This window comes from Patella vulgata, chromosome 5, assembly GCF_932274485.2.
Source record: "Patella vulgata chromosome 5, xgPatVulg1.2, whole genome shotgun sequence".
In the NCBI taxonomy this organism is placed as follows: domain Eukaryota; kingdom Metazoa; phylum Mollusca; class Gastropoda; family Patellidae; genus Patella; species Patella vulgata.
This window is the reverse complement of record NC_065883.2, coordinates 10302743-10324914: the sequence shown is the minus strand read 5'-3', so window position 1 is coordinate 10324914 and position 22172 is coordinate 10302743. Positions and strand designations below refer to the sequence as shown.

Sequence of the window (22172 nt, the reverse complement as noted above, 5' to 3'; positions counted from 1 at the left end):
TGCTCTGTTCTTGTCAAAAATTTGCACAGTGTGTTGTCAGTTTCTTTAAATAAAACTGTTTGCTTAAAGAAACGATTGAATAAATGTTTATTTACAGAATAGTCGGCCATATAAATGATCATAACTATTTCCCTTACAACAATTATTGTTCAAATATAAATCATACCCGGCGAATATTGATAAGCATTTCTACAATAAAACTTTTTATTATTATTTAAAGAATCCCCATATATATATTTATCACATGTAATATTATTATTATTAGTTGCCTTCTATTCAATGCAATCTTTGATACTGGCAAATTAACTCCAGTAATCAAACATTCATTTTAATTTGTTATATTCCCAGAACAATTAATATCAAATATAGTTTGTTTATATTGCATTACTTTATTTACCAAGAATATTGTATTCCTACAAAACAAGATTAAAGATGGCACCAAGATTGTTAACACATAATCAACAATTCAAAGATGAAAGGGATAGCGAAATTGCGAAATTGAAACAACTAACGGAGAGGAAACGTCGTGTTTTGTTCGTCAAGTTATTATATCTGCATTAATTATTACCATTGCCATTTTATCACATGGTCAAATTCAAAACGTCATTTCTGTCTACACGAGAGCGTCAAGATTGGCGCCGCGCAAATTTAGTTTTAAATCAATGACTATTCTCTTTATTTCCTTTCCAGGAAGACATAATGGAAGAATGGTAAATACAGATTACAGACGCATACGGAAGAATTTTGTGTACTTTATCAACAATATAGGAGAACCTACACGTCTATATCTATCGCTGTTTTTATACGCCCACATTTTCATGTGGACGCATATTGTCGTCGCCCCTGTCCGGACGTCCATCCACAATTGTTTGTGAACAGTCTACAGGTCACAATTTTTATCCGATTTCAATGAAACTTGAAATATAGGTTTATCACCTTAACATCTCGGTTCCTTTTGATATTGCCATGTATCGGACTGTAACTTCATGGATTATGGCCCCTGATTGTACGAAAATTCACGTTTTTAGCTTGTGAACACTGTAGAGGTCACAATTTTTATCCGATTTAGTTTAAACTTGAAATGTATGATTATAAACCAAAGATCTCGGTTCGTTTCGATATTTGGGCATATCGGAACTTAACTTCCTGAATTATGGCCCCTGATTTTACGAAAAATCGCGTTTTTAGCTTTTGGACCCTATAAAGGTCATAATTTTTATCCGATTTAAAAGAAAAACGTATTATTATATCACCGTTAATCCCTAAGGACGGCTGAGTTCGAATTTCGTGAAAATCGGCCAAAGACTGACAGACAAAATGGCCGCCGTTCGTTCTCAAAAAGCGTAAAAATATGGTATATCAAGGTTGTGGACCCTATAGAGGTCACAATTTTTATCCGATTTTGTTGAACCTTGAAATGTAAGTTTATAACCCAAAGATCTCGGATCGTTTCGATATTCGTGCATATCGGACCGTAACTTCCTGAATTATGGCCCCTGATTGTACGAAAAAATGCGTTTTTAGCTTGTGGACCCAATAGAGGTCATAATTTTTATCTGATTTAAAAAAACGTATTATTGTATCACCGGTAGACCCTAAGGACGACTGAGTTCGAATTTCGTGAAAATCGGCCAAAAACTGACAAACAACATGGCCGCCCTTCGTTCTCAAATAGCGTAAAAATATGGTATATCAAGGTTGTGGACCCTATAGAGGTCACAATTTTTATCCGATTTTGTTGAAACTTGAAATGTACGTTTATAACCCAAAGATCTCGGTTCCTGTTGATATTCGCGCATATCGGACGGTAACTTCCTGAATTATGGCCCCTGATTGTACGAAAAATCACTTTCTTTTTAGTTTGTTCTCCATCCATCTCTCGAAAATGTGGGCGTATCCTGCCTGGCAGCCGCTGGTAGCTTGTCACATTGTGTTTTTGATGAAGATGGTGTAGAAAAAATAAAGAGATGTCTTCAAAATGAAACCCCACGAGATACAACAGAAAAGCTTCTTTTCATTTTACTTGATTGCAGCGAAAACGCATACCAACCGTTTTTGGAGTGTTTAGCTGAAGTGGGTTATATAAATGGTCCTATCTTTCATTGCCAGCTAGGCTAATGAAGGCAATTAGGAAAGTTGAAACTTCGGGTGAAATAGTATTATTTGATAACTTTCTGCAGTATTAGTTCATGAATGTATATTGTTTGCGAGAGCTACATAATTTTAACGGATATATTGTTTGCTGTAAAATCAAATTCTGACCAGGATTGGCAAAACTTCAGACATAATAGAAACGTATTAATTAAGAAATGTAAGAAAGAATATTTTCAAAAACGGGACGATAAAATCAATGATCTAAAAAAAACTTTGGCAGTAAAGATTGGTTGGTGGAATCGTACCAATTATATGTATAAGGTAAACAATCCACAAACATCGATTTGCCCCAAATTGTCAACAATGCAGCCAAGGCAAACACTCTTAAAAATACATTATGTAAGATTTAGATAAAGAGCTGACCATTCTTGCTCTAATGGTTCGAAAATAGATAATGTAAAATGAAAATATTGAAAATTTCATTCAAATTACATCATTCTGAGCCAAGTTATCACTGTTTGCAGTTTTGACAAGATGTGTACATTGTGGTAAAAAAGGAACTGGTATATTCAAGACTTAGCCTTGCTTTCTCATTTTTAAATTAAATTTTTAAATGGCGAACCGTTCTAATCCGGTTAAAATATCGAGTATCCGATGCCATCGACAGTTGATTGTGGACTTGTTTTGTTTATAAATGTCTAATTAATAGTTTATATAACATTTCAGGCCTAAAGAAAGACCTGCAATAGGCAGGTTTAGCTCTTGCATAATGTATGTTTAACAAATTCTTTATCAAACACACGCAACAAATTCTCTAGCTCGACACAGCCAATGTACATCTTTCAATTCTTAAACAAAATCCATCTTCATCGTGCAGTATTGAGCTCAGGAGGTTAAGGTCATGCTTCTATCTATTGTTGATGTTTCTAAAGCCATTGGACCAGACAAAATCAATGGAAAACTTTTGAAGTCTATCATTTTTTTCAAATTTCTGTAAAGGCTCGATTCCTCCCGAACCAGTAAGGTCTTATGTAAACAATGCACGCACCATTGAGCCAATTATTGATGCCGCGTGATGAGGTGTTACGATAGAAATAGAAGATGTAAACACACTATCACGATTCGCACCAGGAAAACGCGTTTGCGGCAGTCAAATTTTCTTGGGGGAGGGGGAGAGCCCGGGTCCTACATAGTAAGCTCCGCCCCTTCGCCTCTCGCAGACAATCGGCATCGCCGTCTGTAACCCCAATTCTTACCAGCATTTCAGGTTCTTCCCCCTCCCTTCTAACATTCATCGAGCCCGTGTGCATATATTGCAAGCTGCTGTCTTACTGCGCCACGGCACCACAGTGGCTGTCAGCCTAAGCGTCAGTTTTAGATCATAGGTTTAGGGTGGAGATCGGGATTTGGATCCTAGGCGTGGGTTTCTTACCTCGCAGTAGAGAAGATGCGCAAGATCGACAACGACTACTTTATAAACGTCTGTACTAAAAAAATAATTTAGGACCCACCCTTATAATTGTGTTTAAACTGTCACCGCAAAATATGAGCGTCGGACAGACTGACGACCAATTTCCGTATTGTACGAGTAAAGGAATAAACGTTGTTTTTCTTTAGGTTAAAATTTACAACAATGGGACTTTGATCACTTATACAAGATTCTAAAACGTCTACACTGTTCACGAGGTGAGAAGGGGAGGGGGGATGGCCGAATGGTTAGCACGAGCGCGCTGTATCGTGGGTTTTCTCCGGGTCCTCCCACTGCTAAAGACCCCTACGCGCAAGCGAATTATTGAAATAAAATTAAACCATACGCTAGTCCCGAAATGACCTAGTCTGTGTCGAGTGGACGTTAAACCCGATCTCTTTCTCTCTCTCTTTCTCTCTTTATAGTCGTCATATATGTAATGATCGTAACTATGGAAACAGTTTTATATAAGCAGTTTTGCTTGTTACTGCATCCTATTCACTTATATTCTCTTAAATAATAAATTGTGAAAACTAGTGTTCTCCTGAACAAAATACTGTTTAAACCAATTAATAATTAAACAGGCATTGTGTGTCATAGCGTGATTAACTTACCTGGTATATATCACTGTATAATGCCTTTAAAACGTATAAAACGTTTAATCGATCAGAGGATTGCAGACAAGGTAAACAAGTGGATCGATTATACCACACTGATCAGCAGTGAATATCCGATTGTCCTCTATAATCACTGAAAAATAAATAAAGATGTTTCATTCTATTCGGACTGGTAAACAGTGCACGCACCATTAATCCACTGATGACACCGCGTGATGTAAAGTCACAAACTGAAAGCATTCATCTTTTACAGAGTTATTCGTTTGGGCAATACCTCTGGGCAACAGATTGCCGTTATAAATGTTTAGTCAGACTTCATCTTATTGGAAAGGTGAGAATTTACGTTCGTTTAAATAATGAAAGGGGGTTCTTTTCTTGCTCCATTGGAAATGGAATTGGATAGACTTGTCTAGCAAAAGTGAGGGACTCCAGCAAATTGAGAATGTGCAATCGGCCATTTTGAATATAGATATAATGTCAATTTCGCCAATAAATTTGAACAATTTTGACTAATAACCAATTCTAAATGGCGGCATTCTAAAACTTGCCGTAGGGAAGATAGAAGCTGGAGCAAGATCGGATTCTATAATTAAAGCGAGTGCCACAGCCTCTCTTTTAGACATGTAGGTTCAAAATTCATATGCGTATTGCTGGCGTTCAAGGTAATATTGGTACCGGTTCGGATCAAAGGATGGTGTATATATGTACCCTTTCTGACTTGGTTCTGCCTTACATAAAATTCATAGACCCGCACGTGATGGCAGTCGGGACCCCAAATGCACAATTTTATACAAATATTGTACCATTTCAACTAAACTGCGCTACAGATTGCAACTATGATTGGTACATGTAGGCCTGTTGATTATTTGGTTCTTATTTAGATTTATACTCAAGACAAGAGGAAATTCCTTTCCTAAAGCGCTCCATGGGTGTATTTCACACGTGAGATGTGAAGACATGTGACGATACAACCATTTTATCATATTCTAATTGTCAAGGCGGTGTTGATGGAAATGTGTTGGTTTTGCACTACCGTGTGACTGTTTGTGTTGTTAGATAATTTGTTGGCCAATTTGACTGGAGAAGGGCCACATATAGACCATTTCATCATCACTGGTTTGAGAGAATTTCTAATATTGATAGACCAACTGATTGGAGACCATGACAACTTGTGATAGATTTGGCACTTACTAAATTGTAGGAATTCAGCTGACGCCCATGGATTGGGGTATATCATCACACAATTCTACTTATAACTGAATGATTGGTGACCCATAAAAATCGAACGATCCGCAGTTCTTCTGTTGAATCAAAAAGAACAAGGTTTAGAAATAACTAGTGTGTTATGTCTTTAAAATAGGTAAATGACAAAATGTCAGACAGTAAGGAAATAGTACCTGACATTTTCAACTTAGTGCCGGACATGTATTAATAATATCAATAAAAAAGACAAATCAATGCCGGACAAAATGACAGGCACCAGGGGTTTAGTGCCTGACAAAGCCTGAATCTATGTCTGATATTTTCTGTGACAGGTGCCTTATTTCCAGGCTTGCTTGTGTACTACACAGGTCAGTAATAATTACATTTCGTATTAAACGAATATTATATTAAACTAAAATTTAATTTTATTTGTCAGATCAAAGTTAAGATTGCATGGTACTAGCAATAGGGAAGATAACTCGATCCTTGGCAGTCATCAGTGAGCCAAAATGTCTTTGTGGATTATGTACTGGATATTAAGAGCGGTTGATCATATTTTCCTTCTATTGGTCATTTTGTTTCTTACATGTTATTTATATCTATGGACAAGAAACACAAACCGTCTTCGGGATGAATCAGAATCAGAAAACCAGACTATAGATGTTGGGACAGACAGTCGGAATAGCAATGTGAATAACTCGAGAGGCGACAGAAGCAAAGTAATAAACAGTAAGTATGTGTAATCAGAGCCTGGTTTACCTACTTGAGGGTCTTTGACCAAACCCATCAGTGGGCCCACTAGTTGTAGACTACGGTGGGTCTATACTAAGGGCTACTATACTAAGGGCTACTCATTGCCATAGGCGTGCGGGTTCGATGACTGTTTGGTGTGTGGGGGGGGGGGGGCAGAATCCGGAATGCCCGAAAATATTTCGAGTTACAGACGGCGGTGCAGGTCGTCTGCGAGAGGCGACAAAGCGGAGCCCCCAAGATTTGGAAAATTTGACGACCGTGAATACAGCAACTTCGAAGTGGTCTAATATAGCTTAATGCATTTTTTCTGCTATTCTGGTCTGTGGGGTAAGTAACTTCAAAGTAGTCCAATGGTTCTGTAACCAAAACGTCACTCTATGACGATCTGATTTCCAATCATCCTATCAGACTGTTGCAGCTGCATTCATAAATAATAATCGATGCCCGAAAAATGTAGCACCAAGTAGGGTGGCTCCAGACAAAATGTTTTAATCTATAGTCAATTCAGTACAAATTCGTCGTATTCAATCAAATGGAAGGTAAAATTAGTGTTTTATTAGATTTCGGGGACTTTGCCAATTAGATGAAATAATAATTATTGTTTCACTTTACCTGTCTGCCCGAAAATTAGGGGGCAACTCTGAATTTATGAGACAAGTTTTTCTAGACCGAAAAATAAAATTCGAGGCCAGTTACACTCGGCGACATTGTCTTTGTTTCAATCCCAATCCCCTAACTTTCAAAATCGCAATTACGGGCCTGCTACTACATTGCGTACTCCGGTTAAAAGAAGTCATTATAATCCTACTTAATTTAAGGTATCTCCCATAGGTCACTTAAAGTTAAGTGGATTCTTTTTCTCGCTCACTTAACTGTGAGGGAAAATTTGATACTTAACATTGCCTTTGAATACTACTTACCCTTAACTTACCGGAAGTTACGTATATAGGTCGAAATTATTGTTTTTAAAAGAATAACCGACAGCTTTAATTCTTTCTAATCAGAAAAGGGATGTTCTTCTAAACAAGATGAACATTGGCACCAAGAAGTTTTACTTAAGATCCAACCAGATCCTGAAATATCTACGTTGAAACTGATAATCCAACAACCGAAAGAGGAAACGGGTCGTGAATTATCCTTGTTGAAGCGTTGGCTTAAAGATATTGAGCAAAGAGTTATGAAGTTGGAGGCAGCTAGTAATCCGAGAAAACATACTGACTGTCATGTGTTTGTTAAAATACCAGGTAATATTAATCGGCAATACTATATACCGGAAAACGCCGGAAAACTACCAGAAAACACCATGTTATACTGAATACCTGAAAACACCGGAAAAAAACTAAATACCGGAAAACACACTAAATACCGGAAAACACCCTAAATGCGGGGAGTTACCTATTTAGGGTGTTTTCCGGTATTTAGTGTGTTTCCGGTATTTAGTGTTTTTCCGGTGTTTTCCGGTATTCAGTATAACATGGTGTTTTCCGGTAGTTTTCCGGTGTTTTCCGGTATATAGTATAGTCCATTAATCACCAGCTTGATAAATGATTACCCATTATTACATGTAATCTATTTAAATACCAGGTAATAATAATCATGAACTGATAAGAATTATCAAGTAGGGCTTGAACAAACTCAAGGTAAGCTAATATCATCATAATGTTTTCAACTGGATTTGCTTTCAGGCGACCTTAGTATACGAGGCGATGCCAGCTCTTTGCGGTTCATTTTGTTTGATCGGATTTACAAAATCAGCAGATGGCCCCCAAATTTATAGAAATGTAGATCAGAGTTGTAGTACACTGTGGGCCTATACTTATTATACAGCAGCCCCATTCTCCGGAACCTATGCTAATCAGGGCCCGCGGAAGTAATTTTGGAATGGGAGGGGGGGGTGGGTCTGTGCACCATCCTAGGACTTTAAAATTACAACTAAACCGACACAACGGAAACTCTTACAGGGATTAAAAGGAAGGAATCCTATTATTTATAAAGATCAATATATTAACACTATTAATGGGAAACTAATTAACCTGAGCTGTAGATAAACAATTATATAAAGAGAAGTGTGTATGTATGGGAGTATGAGTGATCGCTGATGCAGGTGTACAGAAAAATAATAATAAATAAAAAAACTCACCGTTTTCTGCCGTCGACGATTTTTTCAGTACCGTGCAAAGATTTGTAATATCAGGGTGGTTTTATAGTACCACTCTAACTATGGGATGTTTGGAGTTCATGGCTATCATTCAATACCTCGTGATTTAATAACATCTGGCCCCAAGTTCACAAAGCATTCTCAGACTTAAGTTAAGAATTTGCTCAAAATTGTTCACCTTATTTTAACTTTAATATAGCCCTTTATAAAACTGTTGCTGTTTTAATATATTAAATGCATCAATAAGAAATTATGTGCAAAGTTTTGTGTTTCTGGATCAATGATATTTCTCATAAACGGTGATTGAAAGTTGAGTAAATTCTTAAGTCTGAGAATGCTTTGTGAACTCGGGGCATGTTTGAAATAGGTGTCGTTTCAGAGATTACATAATGATTATGTTTATCTCATTCACCTCCCGCTACTGATGTGGGACAGATTCCTTTAAGACCCAGGGGATCACGTGACTAAGTGGGTAAGACGCTGGCTCGCTAACCTGGAGGTCGGGTGTTCGATCCCTGCATTGGCCGAGAAAGTTCATTCATATTTTCCGCCGTGGTTTCCCCTTGTCAGTTATGCAGGATGGAGGGCCTGGCAAGGACAGCTGTCTAGTCGTTCGGATGGAACGAAAAACCGAGGTCCCGTTTACATATTGGCGTGCACGTAAAAGATCCCTTGGCAGTTGGAATTCGATATAAGAGTAGGCCGTAGCGCCGCTGTCCGGGCAAAATTTCCCTTATAGCATACTGTATGGCGTATGCCCGTCTTCATTAGCCCAGGTTAGGAGCAGAACAGTAGGACGTTAAACCTCATTTCGTTTCATTTCATTTCTTTAAGACACAAGAACACTTTGCATGCTCAATTTTGGATACTGTTCAATTTTAGTGCTCGGCAATTCCTCAGACGCAGAGGTGCGCTGGTATCTCGGCAATGAGTTAAAAAAAATAATAATAGTACTGTATTTTATTTTAAAATATCTTTTAGAAAGCACCAACCTTGAACACAGTGAAAATCTATACGAAGATATAAATATTGAAACGTTGGGTAAGTTGATTATCACAAATAAAATATTTTGAATACATTATGAGAGATGTTTTTAATAGAGAGTTGGCCATTCTTGCTATAACAGTTCAAAAATAGATGATGAAAGAAGAATATATTGAAAATTTCAGTCAAATTACTTTATTCTGGACAAAGTTATCACCCTGTAATTTTTCACTAGAAATAGGAGTCAACTCTCTCTTCGCCGTCTCCGAGAATGGCCGATCGTTTGATTGACAGACGTTAACTCCACCTACATAATCCCGATTATCAAGTAACGTTTTCAATGGCTGTGATCCCGTTAGCCAATTCGGTTTGAGACCGGGTTGCAATTCAATTCGTATCACATTTATTTTTACTACAAATTAAAAATAAGACTTTTAATATATAGATAAGAAGCGAAAGTTTGAAAGGAATGGACCAAATCAATGAGGCATAATTAAGCCGACTTCTTGTTAGCCTGCGTGTACTCTTAGTCTTGTACTATAACTGGTACTGGTAGGCCTACGTAACTCCCGAAGCAGACAGATACTAGGAAACAGTGATCCAATGGGGCTGCAATTCAACTGGGGTGATGTTAGCTGCGATGTTTATCAATTTCCATAATTTTTCTGTAAACGCAACTGACAAAAAAACGTATAATACCGACATCCAAACTCTCATTTTAACCACAACTAAACATAATATCAAGGCCGTATATATCGAACTTTCAATCAAATCGACTGACATGCGTTTAAGGTCATGAGACAAAGACGCCTATTGATTTGTAGCGAATTCCGATAATTACTGCCAGAGCTATGGCCCTTGAACACTTTCAAGACTCTTGTTGACGCTCTCTAGCTGCTAAAGTTAATATTCGATTGACTTTAAATTTATACGCAGGAATATAAATTGTTTAAGGTCATGAGACAAACAATCGAAACAAATTCTCATGTTTTCTGAAAATTACTTCATGAGTTATTACTCGTAATCAGATTTTCATGTGTAGTAAATGTTCTCATTACTGACAAAAGAAAAAATATACATCAAAACTTGTTGACGGCCCGTCCCCTTAGCTGCTTTGGGCTTATGTTTCGTTGCCTGACAACCTGTCTTTATTTATGTATATAAATATATTTAATTTGTCTCGTTAAAATCACCGTATGTGTGACGCCATGTTATCCGGTTAGAGCTGACGTACTATAAATTACATTTTATTTTATTTACATTTCCCGGGTGAATTTTTTGTGAATAATTCTTTTGGGCTATGGGGGAGGGGGGCCGCGCGCGCTGTATCATACGGTCTGCCATTGGGTCAACTGGCGGGGTTTCGATTTTCGCCAGTTGTACGTGACAAGGAGTATGATCGCCTGTCCAACCTCGTGGGTTTTCTCCGGGTCCTCCGGTTTCCTCCCACAGCTAAAGACCCCTACGCGCAAGCGAATTATTGAAATAAAATTGAACCATGTGTTAGTCCCGAAATGACCTAGTTTGTGTCGAGTGGGCGTTAAACTCTCTCTCTCTCTCCCTCTCTCTCTCTCTCTCTCTCTCTCTCTCTCGGGCTATTATCATGTCTTTCTGATCTATTTTTAGATGTATGTTGTAATGGCAATGGTCAACAGCAAATTCATCCGGTTCTTGGTACTGTCACCAGTTTGGGTTCTACGGCTAAAGCTATCCTAGGTTGTAATGCTAACGAACAACAGGATTCAATATCCAAGACAAGGACGCACATTATTTCATTACACGAGGCGTGCATAAAAGGGGATTTGAATAATCTGAAGGATTTAATTGACGCTGGCCATGATATAAATGAGAGGTATGAAGGTGGTATGACACCAATATTATATTGCGGTAAATCACAAATAGAACCCGTTTCTAAAATTAAACTGATACTAAATAAAAGTGGTAATATAGATGATACAGATACAGATGGTAACAATGTGTTACACTTAGCTTGTGAGTATTGTAGTCTTGAAACTGTACAGTATTTACTAGAACTGGGTGTAGACCATCATAGTAGGGGTTTTAATGGCCAAACACCATTATTGTGCTGTTCTAGGTCACAAATTGAACCCGTTTCTAAAATTAAATTGATATTAGATAAAGGTGGTAATATAGATGATAAAGATAAAGACAATAACAATATGTTGCACCTAGCTTGTTGGTATGGTAGTCTTAAAACTGTACAGTATTTACTTGAACAAGGTTTAGAACATCATAGATGCGGTTTACCAAAAATTGGTCGATGTTCAAATATTACATACAGATATGCTAGAAGACCTGTAGATATATGTACATCTTTATGTACATGTATTGGCTTTCATGGCCAAACACCAATATTATATTGCAGTCAATCACAAATTGAACCCGTTTCTAAAATTAAATTGATACTAGATAAAGGTGGCAATATAGATGATAGAGATACAGAAAATAACAATATGTTAGAGCTAGCTTGTAGGTATGGTCGTCTTGAAACTGTACAGTATTTACTTGAACTGGGAAAAAACGTTCATGACAGACATTGGCTAAGGTTTAGGAAAAAACCAATATTATATTGTAGTCAATCACAAATTGAGCCCGTTTCCAAGATTAAAATTATACTAGATAAAGGTGGCAATATAGATGATAGAGATACAGATGGTAACAATATGTTACACCGAGCTTGTATGTATGGTAGTCTTGAAACTGTAGACTACTTACTAGAACTTGGGTTAGACGTTCATAGTAGGGGTTTTCATGGTCAAACACCAATATTATATTGCAGTCAATCAGACGTTGAACCCCTTTCTAAAATTAAAATGATACTAGGTAATGGTGGTAATATCGATGATAGAGATGCAAACGATAATAATATGTTACACCTAGCTTGTAGGCATGGTCGTCTTGAAACTGTGGACTACATACTAGGACTTGGTTTAGATCTAAAGAGTATAAATAAATATGGTAAAACACCTGTAGATGTTTGTAGGTATTCAAAAGAGTCAGACGAAATGATTAAATTAATAGGAAAAAAGTTAAAATTGTGAATCGTGTGATATTATTAACCGTTTATTTGTGTCAGCTAACTGTATTATCATTTTATTTTCCATCGTGATTAATTATGGTGGTTGTCTCCACTTTAAATCATATCTCAAATCGATATTCAGAGCAAGAACCACAACTTTTAATATATCCATACTTTTTCATAAATGTTACAATAGTCAAATTGTTCTATATTTGTTGATTTTGTCAAAACTTTCTATTAATGTTAATAAATATATAGTCAAACTGTTACGAGGGAAGTCTCGGGTAACATTCTTGGGCGCGAACTCAAGACACTCTTCATCCAGGGCCCACGACAGCACCTTGTTCCACTCATAGGGCCCCGATCCGTCCTTGTTCCACTAGAGGCTCTCGTCACCTTTCTATAAATGTTGAAATAATCTAATTTTTCTATCAATGTTAATATAGTCAAACCTTTCTAGTCCGAACGACCAGACACTGTTTCTTACCAGACCCTTCGTCCTGCACCACCGACATGGGGAAGTCTCGAGGATCATTCTCGGCCAACACAGGGCGCTAACTCAAAACATCCTGGTAAACGAGCCAGTGCCTTTTTTTACGTTTTTAACCCATTGAGCCACCGCGGATTCCTATTTGAAACAATATTTTGCGAGAGTTAAATACTTTTAAACGGATGCATGTCCTGTTTATCCTCACACCAAATTTCTTAATACGATTTTGACCTTAGCATTTATATTCATATCAAGAAATGTTTCCCATGTTGTAAGTGAAATACGTCTTTTATTAAAGGAGCTTAATCACTATTCTTTGGCACCTAGAAATGGACACAAATGGGTGGCAACGCATATAATAATATAATATGAATGTATATAAACTGATTTACATTCAATCGTGTCTGTTTTTACTGCAATTTCTAACCAGTTATGTTCGGTGAAATACGCGAACAATCTGAATTGAATGGCAGTCTTTGGTGTCTGGTTATTCCATTCTACACAGGTAGTATGCTCCTACATCGAGTCGATTCCAAGAACTGGCATCCAAAAGAATTCTGGTACACATTCCTTGTGCCAATTTTTAAAAATTTTATTTTGTCTTAAGCATTGGATATCAGAAGCCAAACTTTTCACAGTAAGACTGTGGATACTATTGAGATTTAGATGAATACTAGCCATTATTGCTATAATAGTTCGAAAGTAGATGATGTAAAATGAATAATTTGAAAATTTCATTCAAATTACTCTATTGCGGATGAAGATATTAGCCTTTGAAGGTTTGACAGACGTGTGCAATAATTTCAACCACCGTACTGGTTGATCGAAGCTAAGTCTCGGTCCTCCATATTTGATTAAATCAAAGTATCGCTGAACCATTCTAATCTATTTAATATCGGAGAAATCTGATCCCATCGAGAGTTGATTTAGGACTGGATCATAATTAATACTTTAGAAGACATTTCAGGCCTAAAGAAAGACCTGCAATAGGCAGATTTAGCTCTTGCATAATGCATGTTTAATCGTACTACAAGACATTATAGTGTTATACATAATAATTATTTTTTTTTAAATTATAAATGAAAACCTTTCTGTCGAATAAACTCAGTGAACTGAATGATTATTATTATAAAAAAAAAGATATTCTTTTTGTTTGTTTTAGTTTGAGTAAGTGGGTGCGCGTGTCTGGATGACGGTGGAGGGTACGAAACACGTATTGTTTTCGTAAGAGATCTTTGGACGAATCCCATAGGGGCTCAGACTGCCGGTTTTTCGATATCAGGATGTTCGTTCGATTAATTTTATCATCAAAGATTTGCAAAAGTATTCTTCGGCATTTCTTCGACATTCAAGACAGTTCGTGTCTTTTAGTAATTGAGGTATCGAGTTGAAACTTGGTAGAAATAAGGAGCACATTGATGCCTTCAAAGTAGCATATTCAATTTTTTTGTGACGGTTTCAGAAACTTCCCGAAATAAGCGAGGCATTCCGATTTTCCCGAACATGGATAGTTCTCTCCATTTTAAAAATAGACTAAAATGACATATGTTGATGTTAGCTCCAGATATTATCTTTCATTTTCAGAGACCTTGTTAACGTGTTCAACCGTTTGGCCGCCATATTGAATTTTACAAAAAAATCTTCAAATCGATATTCAGTTGCCATTATGATTCCGATTTTCGAAAACTATTTTTTTTATTTTGAATTTACTCCAAAAGGCAATAATTCTTTGGGAGCCTATTTTTTAATTTCGATTTTGTTTACTTCCGGTTTATCTGGTGACCGAGCGGTTCAATGACCCTTGATTGACCCTTGATTGATGACTGACGTCTACTAACAACTAATATCAAAAAGTTCGGTGTGAAGTATAACTTCCGGTTTTATTAAGAGTTCAAAATAACATGTTTTCCACTTTAATAGGTATTGGATGTTACTATACTCAATAGTTCATGGTGTAACTTGATTGTTGCCGTGACCGGACGTGGCCTGGTGTACCGAAACACGTCAGTACTCCTTCAAAGTTAATAGTTTTTATATTGTTATTTCTTTGTGGCTTTGTAAAACAGAAATTTCCTTTGTACTTTTGGCTTTCAAACGTGAGCTTTAGTATTGTGGAGGACGGAAGTGTATGTGTATGTGTGTGTGTCCTGCATCGCTGAAGAGGGCACCCACGCCGGAAAATCCTGGATCAAACACAAGGTCCCCTCAGGTTAGCAAGGTCCATAGGCGTACGAGCAAGGGGCAATCTGACTTTTCTTTTAATTAAATCCCACGAATTTGTACTGAATTAAATATGGATTAAAACCTTTTGTCTGGAGCCACTCTACTTTGTGCGACATTTTTGGGGAATCAATTATTATTGGAAACTTTGAAGTTGCTTAATTTACTAGCTAGAATAGCAGAAATAATTATTTTCAAAATTTTTCTCCCAGAGCGTAAGGGCCCCCCCCCCCATACCCTGCGACAATTGTTTGCTTGTTTTTACCATATTGGGCCATTTTGAATTTGCTGTATTCAAGGGCTGTAATGGTAGGAAATGGTCAAATTTTCCATATTCTCTTGAGGGTGTGTGTGTGTTGGGGGGGGGGGGGGAGTCCTACGCGGTAAGCTCTGCTCCTTCGTCTGTCACAGATCACCGACACAGTCTTCTGTAACCCAAAATTCTTTGGGGCATTTCAGGTTCTGTCCCCCCACCCCCTCCCTAGCATTCACCAAGCCCGTACACCTATGTTAAGCAAGCTACCGTCTTACTGAGCCACAGCACCACAGATACCGTGGCTTGCGGTCTAAGCTTGTGTTTTAAAATCATGATTTGAAATGGGGTTTAACGTCCCACTGTTCTGATCCAACCTGCCTAAGGAAGACGGGAGATCATAGGTTTAGCGTGGTCATTGGGATTTGGATCCTAGGGTTTGGATCCTAGGCATGGGTTCCTAACCTCCCAGCAGAGAAGAGGCGCAAGATCGACAATGGCTACTTTATAATTTCACCCCACTAAGAATAACCATTTTATTCAATAAGAATATATCCCAGATGTATCCTTTAACAAGACCTTTAAAATACATAAATGATTTAAAAATACATAAAGGACGGTCCTTTTACACAGAAAACATATTTTATTCAATAAAAATATACCCGAAACAGCTCCTTTAACAAAACCTTAATTTAAAGATACATTAAGGAAATGAAATAGAATGGGGTTTAACTGACTACTTTTCTGCACAGACTGGGCTAATGAAAACTGATCCATAAATAACAGTCGTTTCACACAGAAAAGGTAGAACCTCACGATACATCAAGGACAGTCTGCTTTTTGTATTTTTGCAAAATGAGTTTAACGATTGCTGGATTCCTCATCTTGCCAATCCATGTATTATCAAGAATATTTCAGTTCAATCTATAAACATCATCTTTACTTGCCGCCTTGTATTACAGTATTATCAAGAATGTTTGAGTTCAATCTATAAACATCATATTAATGTCTGTCTTTTTCTTATAATTTTGCCTCCTGCACACCACACTACTTCCACACTACTCATGATGTAGGTTGATGTATTGCAGCCTTGTATTATCAAGAATGTTTGAGTTCAGTCTATAAACATCATCTTAACGTCTGTTCCTTAAAATTTTGTGCCGCCTACTACTCATGATGTAGGTTGATCAGCCATTTTTGTAGCAAATTCTGTGAGAACATCATGTATTTCTGTGGCACAGTTTATCTGAGTTCGAACAGTTAACAAATACTGGGGATAATGAAAACCTTCTTGTTGGGTATCCATCTTGAATGATGAAACAACAGGAAATGGACTGTATCTCATACTGTCTAAGAAATGGGAATGCATCTCAAGAGCTAATTTCTGAAATGTAAAAAAAGACAGAAAGATGTTTTAGATTCACATATAAATCGTTGCGTGGAAATACTACTTTTCTATAACAAAAGGGCTGTGCATACACCATGCTGTGTGCAATGAGTATGATGGCAATGAAATGGGGTTTACCTTACTACTTTTTTCTCACCAACCAGGCTAATAAGGATGCGCATATTCCAGACAATGGGATATGAGGGACATTTTGCCCAGGCAGCGGAATTTATGCCTACTCATTGTCAGATTCCAACTAGCAATGGATCTTTTACAAGCACGCCAACCTGCACATGTACATGGGACATCATTTGTTTTGTTCTATTCGACATTGGGAAACCAGGATGAAAAATTCTGAGGAACTTTTTGTTGTAATACTTTGCTTCAGGAACATTGGGCCCCAGTGAAAATAATTTGTCACACAGCATGCCATCGTATAACTTTGTTATAAGTGTACATCAGATAAATTTGAAGGCCACGGATGAGCTTGGTTTAGGGCCTTAAAGAAGGTAAATTCAGTCCTGCTCACATTTACAGTTATACTGGGTCTAATTAAATTCGGAAAAAAGAAATGAAATGGGGTTTAACCTCCTACTATTCTGCTCCGACTGGGCTAATGAAGACGGGCATACACCATACAGTGTGCTATGAGGGAAATTTTGCCCGGGCAGCAGCACTATGGCCTGCCCTGATATTGAATTCCAACTGCCAAGGGATCTCCTACATGCATGCTAACGTATACACGAGACATCGATTTTTTGTACCCATCCTAACAGCTAGACAGCTGTCCTAGTTAATGTAAATATTTATTTGCACTTACCAAATTAATCTCTATTTGATCACACAGGGCGTAAAATTCTTCTAAACTTTTTTCAAATTTCTGTTGAGGACTATCACCAGGCCGTCTGTAAATGACAAAATAAATAAATGACATCATGTAGGCTAACAAGAATAGAATACAAGATATAGAGATTTCTCTACATTACCAATTCATTCACCGAATAAAGTTTTATTTTTAAGGAGAAAGAGACAGAGAAAAATGTGTTTTAACATCCACTGAACATAAACTAGGTCATTTAGGGACTAACACGTGATTCAATTTTATTTCAATAATTTTCCTGCACTTAGGTGTTTTTTTAGCAGTGGGAGGAAATTGGAAAAAACCTGCAACCCTAGCTCCTTGTCACATACAAACTGTGAATCAAAACCATGCTACATGTACATGTACTTCATTCAAAGATGGACCTTATGATCTGAAGTGGATGCGATAGACCTTTTGACCACCCACCAAAAATAGCATGGGATAAGAAATTAACTTACGTTCCACTGTCTTGTGTTGCATGGTAACGAAATACTTCTCCAGCTGACTTGAATAAAATCTATTAATAAATAAAATATATTAATAAATAAAATATATTAATAAATAAAATATATTAATAAATAAAATATATTAATAAATAAAATATATTAAAGTTACAATTTCATATTTTTAAGTTATATTTTTAAAATGTATTAAAATAAAGCCCTAAAATAGATGGTATCTATAAACAGTCCTACCTTGTTAAAGAATAATCCTATTAATAGTATAATTCACTATTGCTAGTTGTGAAAATGGCAAAAATATCATTTTCAACTTCAAATTCAAACGTTTGAAGATAGCTATTCCATGGTGGAGAATAGGAAAACAACGGAGGTAATTGGGAGGTTATTGTGTTATTATTTCCGCTGTGAAGATTTTTAAGTGTGAGAATGACACATATGATCATATAATAGTGAGCTGACAACCTATTGAGCAAAAGACATAGAAAAAGTTATGTTTTGACTTTCTTAGAAAATATGAAATTGTAACTTTAATAAATAAAATATATATTAATAAATAAAATATATATTAATATATATTAATAAATAAAATATATTAATAAATAAAATATATTAATATATACTATTCAAAAAAAGTAGGGGATATTTGATTTTTATGTGTTATTAAAGTCACCTAATGAAACTGACGAAGAAACAAATGACAAAATGAAATGAAGTTCACATTCATCGATTTATTCCAAATGATCGTTAGACTAAGTAAGGCACAGACTGACCATTATAAGGGTAAAATGATACCCGGGGTCAAACAGCAAAGTTACCACAGCATCACAACCAAGTCAGTAACGGGTAAATCCTCCTCTGTTTGCCAAACAAGCATTGATCCGACGTGGCATACTCCTAATGAGACGTCTAAGGTCATTTTGGTCCAGATTGTCCCATTCCTGTTGCAACGCAGCAGCAAGTTCTTGGACATTGGCAGGACGTTGTTGACGTTGACGTAACCTCTGTCCAAGCATGTCCCAGACATGCTCGATGGGGGAGAGGTCGGGACTCAGTGCTGGCCAAGGTAATGTGGTGATGTTCTGTTGTTGGAGGTAACCTGTAACGATCCTGGCCCTGTGACATCTTGCGTTGTCATCCTGGAAGATGAAACGGCGGCCATGACGTCGTGCGAACGGCACAACATGGACTGCCAAGATGTTGTCCCGGTAGTACTGGCCTGTAACACGCCCTGCAACAACATGTAAAACCGTTCTTCCAGCAACAGTGATGCCTCCCCACACCATAACAGAACCACCCCCAAATCGATCATGTCTGATGACGTTAACGTCTTGGAAGCGCTCGTTTCGACGACGCCACACCCTCCTACGTCTGTCCAAAAAATCAACAGTGAACCTTGACTCATCTGAAAACATCACATTGCTCCAGCGTCGATTATCCCAGTGTTGACGATCCCTACACCAACGACGTCTTGCCTGAATGTGATGATCTCTCAAACAAGGGATCACGCGAGGACGTCGGGCGCGAAGGTGACCCCTATGCAGTCGATTCCGAATCGTCTGGCCACTCACTCTCACACCAGTGTCTGTTTGAAGACGAGCGCTGATCTGATTTGCTGTGATGACACGATTTCTCAAGGCCAAGGTACGGATAAATCGATCCTGGGCTTGAGTTGTCGCCCTTGGTCGACCTGAGCGTGGTCTGTCCTGTACAGATTGTGTATCACGGTATCTGGACCATAGCCTGCTTATGACAGACTGAGAAACATTCATCGTCCGCGCCACAACCGCCTGTGTTGTGCCGATCTGTAGCATGCCAAGGGCACGTAACCTTTCATTTTGGGTAAGCCGACGCATATCAAAATTTGTTTTCTGGTCACTAAAACAATTAAACTGATGTTTCCACCCTGGAATTCAATGCCACAATGACTGTAACATTCAAAGTCAGAGTCGTGCAAATCTTGGGTTGGACCCCCATGATGATCCCAAGCATCACCTGCATTCCATGCGGTAGCTATTGGTGCGTTTGGGCGTCACATGTAACTGGAAATGTTTCTTCTGTTAGGTTCTATAGTGACTTTTTTCGTAGTCATTTGCATATTTTAGTATTATGCCCCCAAAATCAAATATCCCTTACTTTTTTTGAATAGTATATATTAATAAATAAAATATATATTAATAAATAAAATATATTAATAAAATAATAATATTGAACTATAACTCAGGTATCATTTAATTGTGTTGCTTTAGCAGGAGTTTCTGTATTTAATGTTTAATTTCAAACCATTGTTAGAAAATTGTTCAAATTCCAGACAATAGGAACCCAATACATGTAAGAGCATTCAGGATTTTTTGGGGTAAATACCCACTCACCCATTCCGAACCCCATTTCTCAATGATATGAGTTGTGGCACAATTACCAACTGACATACATCATCCATAGCCAATACATTGTTGTTCATAAATATGCTAACATGATGTTATGTCTTACATCACAATGTACTGGTGGTAATCTGAGGCAGCACAGTTTGACAGATGCTTGAGACAGTCATACTGGATCGGCTATTGCGAATGAAATGACTACTTTATCCAATTAAACTGGTTGCCCTGAGCAGCTCTGGAAGTGAGCTGACTAGGATTACCACTGGAACATCGTGAAATGAAATGGGGTTTAACTGCCAACTGTTCTCCAAACTGGGCTAATGAAGATGGGCATATGCCATACAGTGTGCTATGAAGGAAATTTTTGCCCAGACAGCGGCACTACGGCCGACTCTTATATGTCAAGGGATTTTTACGTGCACGCCAATGTGTACACTGGACCTCGGTTTTTCGTCCTTGTCAGGCCCTCCGTCCTGCATCACTGGCAAGGAGGAACCACGCCGGTAAATCTGGATGAACTTTCTCGGCCAATGCATGGATCAAACACCCGATCTCCAGACTAGCATCTTGCCCACTTAGCCAGCATGATCCCCGGCACATTGTGAAAAAAGGTAAGACATTAAATCATTTTAGCATATCCATGTATGATAAACCTATATTTCAAGTATCATCAATACAGGATAAAAATTATGACCTGAAGAGGGTCCACAAACAAATGCTAACCGACGGACATTTTTGCAATTTAACTCATTGTTATTGACAATTGAAGTCAGTGGCAGATCCAGGAGCCAGAGCCCCCCCGGACACCCCACCCCTAAATAACAGTTCAAAAATTTAGTTATTATGTTTCTATTTGGTATGTCAAATGATCGCCTACAGCCAATGAATGATGACTATCTATAGGTGATTTAAATGTCATCACCCAAAGCGAGATTTGGATTATTATCCGTATATCTTGCCAAATCGCCGCAAGCGAGATTACGCATCTCATAAAAATATTTCTATGACAGGTCTAATCATTGACGTCATATTTTTTTGACGCGTCAATAAAAATAATTCTCACACTTTTTTGTTCAAACAAAATTAATCATACAATTTAGATCAATTCGGAAAAACGAAATTCTTTAACATTCTTTATATCACTTGAGAAACTTAATTTAAATAATGAAGGTTTTTTTTAAATTTAACAACAATCACATCTGCTTTGAACGAATGCCTTGTGGACGACTCAACCAACGGGTGTGGACGACTTTGCTTGTGGACGACTTGACTGGCACCTCTTTGGAATGAACTATTCAGTCAATGCCTGTACATGTTGGTCTATCCTATTGCTTTAGCATGAAAATGTAGAACATGAGACTGAATGGGATAAAAACAAAGTGATCATAAAAAAAAAAGTTTACAAATTATAAAAGTTAATAATAATAATAGACACAAAGAGCCGAAAAGTATAATAGCATCAAGATATAATTTTTATCCCCTTGCTGCTGAATTTCCGATGAAAGTTTCACTTACGCCTAAGCTCTCTTTTAATCTCGGTAGCAAATTTTTAAATTTGGCGACTGGGTCAATTTCTGCATGTTGAAGTTGTGCAGCTTGCGCAGGATTTGGAGCTTGTTGAGGAGGACCTTGTTGATTTTGAACTTGCATGGGGGTGGCCATTTTTGATTCTTACTCTGATGTCCCATGTGATTTTTATACGATGCTGAAAAAACAATATTATATTCTTGAAAAGTCATTTAACTAAGAAATAAAAAGGCATTGCAAATAGTATTTTACTTTGCTTTTTTACGATATTCTATAT

At 37.4% G+C, this 22172-nt stretch overlaps 2 protein-coding genes across 7 annotated transcripts in view; one reads left to right on the top strand and one right to left on the bottom strand.

Annotated features, from left to right (window-relative positions):
* Positions 1-13854, top strand: part of LOC126821938 (serine/threonine-protein phosphatase 6 regulatory ankyrin repeat subunit C) — a 104747-nt gene extending 90893 nt beyond the window's left edge. For 3 of the 6 annotated variants that reach the window (XM_056101351.1, XM_056101350.1, XM_050550590.2), the window contains 5 exons: positions 691-4510; positions 5819-6111; positions 7140-7379; positions 9275-9334; positions 10904-13854. In XM_056101351.1, coding sequence (XP_055957326.1) covers positions 5892-6111; positions 7140-7379; positions 9275-9334; positions 10904-12339 — 1956 coding nt within the window. In that variant the 5' untranslated portion in view covers positions 691-4510; positions 5819-5891 and the 3' untranslated portion in view covers positions 12340-13854. Of the gene's footprint in view, positions 1-690; positions 4511-5818; positions 6112-7139; positions 7380-9274; positions 9335-10903 lie in introns of those variants that run through there. The other 3 variants (XM_056101353.1, XM_056101352.1, XM_050550592.2) reach the window with 1 other exon arrangement.
* A 2032-nt stretch (positions 13855-15886) lies between these two features.
* LOC126821966 (mediator of RNA polymerase II transcription subunit 29) lies at positions 15887-22109 on the bottom strand. Its single transcript, XM_050550647.2, has 4 exons — positions 21884-22109; positions 17988-18046; positions 17488-17572; positions 15887-16664 (listed from the first exon to the last, which is right to left on the bottom strand). The coding sequence occupies exons 1-4, from the start codon at positions 22028-22030 to the stop codon at positions 16452-16454; spliced, it is 504 nt and encodes a 167-aa protein (XP_050406604.1). The 5' UTR covers positions 22031-22109; the 3' UTR covers positions 15887-16451.
* Positions 22110-22172: the final 63 nt, after the last annotated feature.